This window comes from Canis lupus, chromosome 27 (genome assembly GCF_011100685.1).
Source record: "Canis lupus familiaris isolate Mischka breed German Shepherd chromosome 27, alternate assembly UU_Cfam_GSD_1.0, whole genome shotgun sequence".
Lineage (NCBI taxonomy): Eukaryota > Metazoa > Chordata > Mammalia > Carnivora > Canidae > Canis > Canis lupus.
In genome coordinates, this window is record NC_049248.1 from 11,137,282 (window position 1) to 11,139,380 (window position 2,099).

Genomic DNA, 2,099 nt, shown 5'->3' on the forward strand with positions numbered 1-2,099 from the left:
TAAAATCTTAAAAAAAACAATTATACCAAAACAAAGTCATTAGAGTTGTACTAAGGGCTTTAATGCATGACATCATTTAGTAATGTACTACTCATAAAACTGAAATATTCATGGTCAATTGCAGTGACTAGAATTTTATTTTCCCAAATGCATATCTGGAATATGACTGCCTTTATTTTTAAAGACTTATTTATTTGAGAGAGAGAGTGGGGCAGCCCAGGTGGCTCAGCAGTTTAGTGCCACCTTCAGCCCAGAGATGGGTTTGGAGACCCAGGATTGAGTCCTGCGTCAGGCTCCCTGCTTGGAGCCTGCTTCTCCCTCTGCCTGTGTCTCTGCCTCTCTCTCTGTGTGTCTCTCATGAATAAATAAATAAAAAACCTTTTTTAAAAAAAGCTCAAAAAATAAAAAATAAATAAAATAAAAAGAGAGAGAGAGTGAATGAGTGTTGGGAAGGGTAGATGGAGAGGGAGAAAAAGAATCTAAAGCAGACTCCCCGCTGAGCACCCAATCTAATATTGGGCTGGATACCAAGACTTCAAGAACATGACCTTAGCTGAAATTAAGAGTCAGATGCTCAACCAATTGAAGCACCCAGGCACCCTAATAAATGCCTTTGGAAATGTTGAAAGATGTTATAGCAGAATATCCATGGTTTCTATTAAGAGAGTCAAAAACAAAACTTTATCATTTTTATCTTTTACTATTCAAGTGAGGAAAACAAAGCATCTGACAGGTGAAAGGTCAGCTCTTTGGAGACATGTTCTCAATTGTGAAAAGAAGGACAGATCTTCTGTCTGCTTTTGTTGTTGCAAGTTTCCAGAGGGAGATGCCTGAGACAGAACAAATATGCATCATTGTGTTCATGGACTACAGGTAGGATGTTACTAAATGGCTGTATTTTGAGTGCTGTGTTCCTTCAAATTCCTATCTTGAAATCCTAATCCCAAAGATGATGGTATTAGGAGGTAGGGCCTCAAGGAGATGCTAAGGTCATCAAGATGGTTCCTTTGTGAATGGGAAAAGTGTTCTTCTGAGAGATCCTTCAGAGGTCGCTCCTCCCTCCCCTCTTTCACTGAGTGAGGATACAGGGAGAGGTTGGCAGTGTGCAATTGCAAGAAGGCCTTTGCCCAACCACACTGGCAAAATTGGACTGCTAGTGCCACCCTGCAGCTGGACATCCAGCCCCCAGAATTGTGAGAAATAGATTTCTGTTGTTCTTAAGTTGCCCAGTCTGTGGTATTTTGTTATGGGCAGACTGAATGGCCTATGACAAATAAAAAATTAATACTTCCTGTGTATTGATCAGAGATCACTGACTATAAAAATTCTTTCATTACTTGTGTTAACTTTGTGATTTATTCCCATGTGGCCCAATAAGAAATATCCTTCAGTCTTTGCTGAGGGTCACATTGAGCTGCGAGGTGCTGCAGGGGTGTCTTTAGAGTCAGCACCATGGCAGAAGACATCAAGTCCAAAATCAAGAACTACCAGACTGCCCCTTTTGACAGCCGCTTCCCCAACCAGAACCAGACTAGGAACTGCTGGCAGAACTACCTGGACTTCCACCGCTGTGAGAAGGCAATGACTGCTAAAGGGGGTGATGTCTCTGTGTGCGAATGGTACCGGCGAGTGTACAAGTCTCTCTGCCCCATATCCTGGGTGTCGGCCTGGGATGACCGCCAGGCAGAAGGCACATTTCCTGGGAAGATCTGAATTGGCTCCTCCCACCTCTCCTCTGTCCTCCATCCTTCTCCCAGGGTGGTGAAGGGGGACCTGGGTACATGGTGATCCCCACCCTGGGATCCTGAATCATGGCTTAACTAATAATAAATACTCATTGGAAAAGTGTAAAAAAAAAAAAAAAGAAATATCCTTCAGGTTCTAAGGATTTGTTAATATATAAATAATATAATAACATATAAATATATATTTATATATAAACAGTAAATAAGTATATTAATATGTTATTATATAGTTTTAAATATGTAAATTACAAGTATTGATATTGGTGGAATCAATAAATTAGCAATTAATATATAAATAATATCTACCATTTCAGATATATACTGACTGCTCACTATGTCCTAGGCACATTTCTA

At 40.3% G+C, this 2,099-nt stretch overlaps 1 protein-coding gene across 1 annotated transcript; it reads left to right on the plus strand.

Moving 5' to 3' along the window:
* The first annotated feature begins 1,388 nt into the window (after nucleotides 1–1,388).
* On the plus strand, nucleotides 1,389–1,848 carry LOC119866325 (cytochrome c oxidase subunit 6B1-like). Its single transcript, XM_038576134.1, has one exon. It carries the CDS (start codon nucleotides 1,453–1,455, stop codon nucleotides 1,711–1,713), a length of 261 nt encoding a protein of 86 aa, XP_038432062.1. The 5' UTR covers nucleotides 1,389–1,452; the 3' UTR covers nucleotides 1,714–1,848.
* Nucleotides 1,849–2,099: the final 251 nt, after the last annotated feature.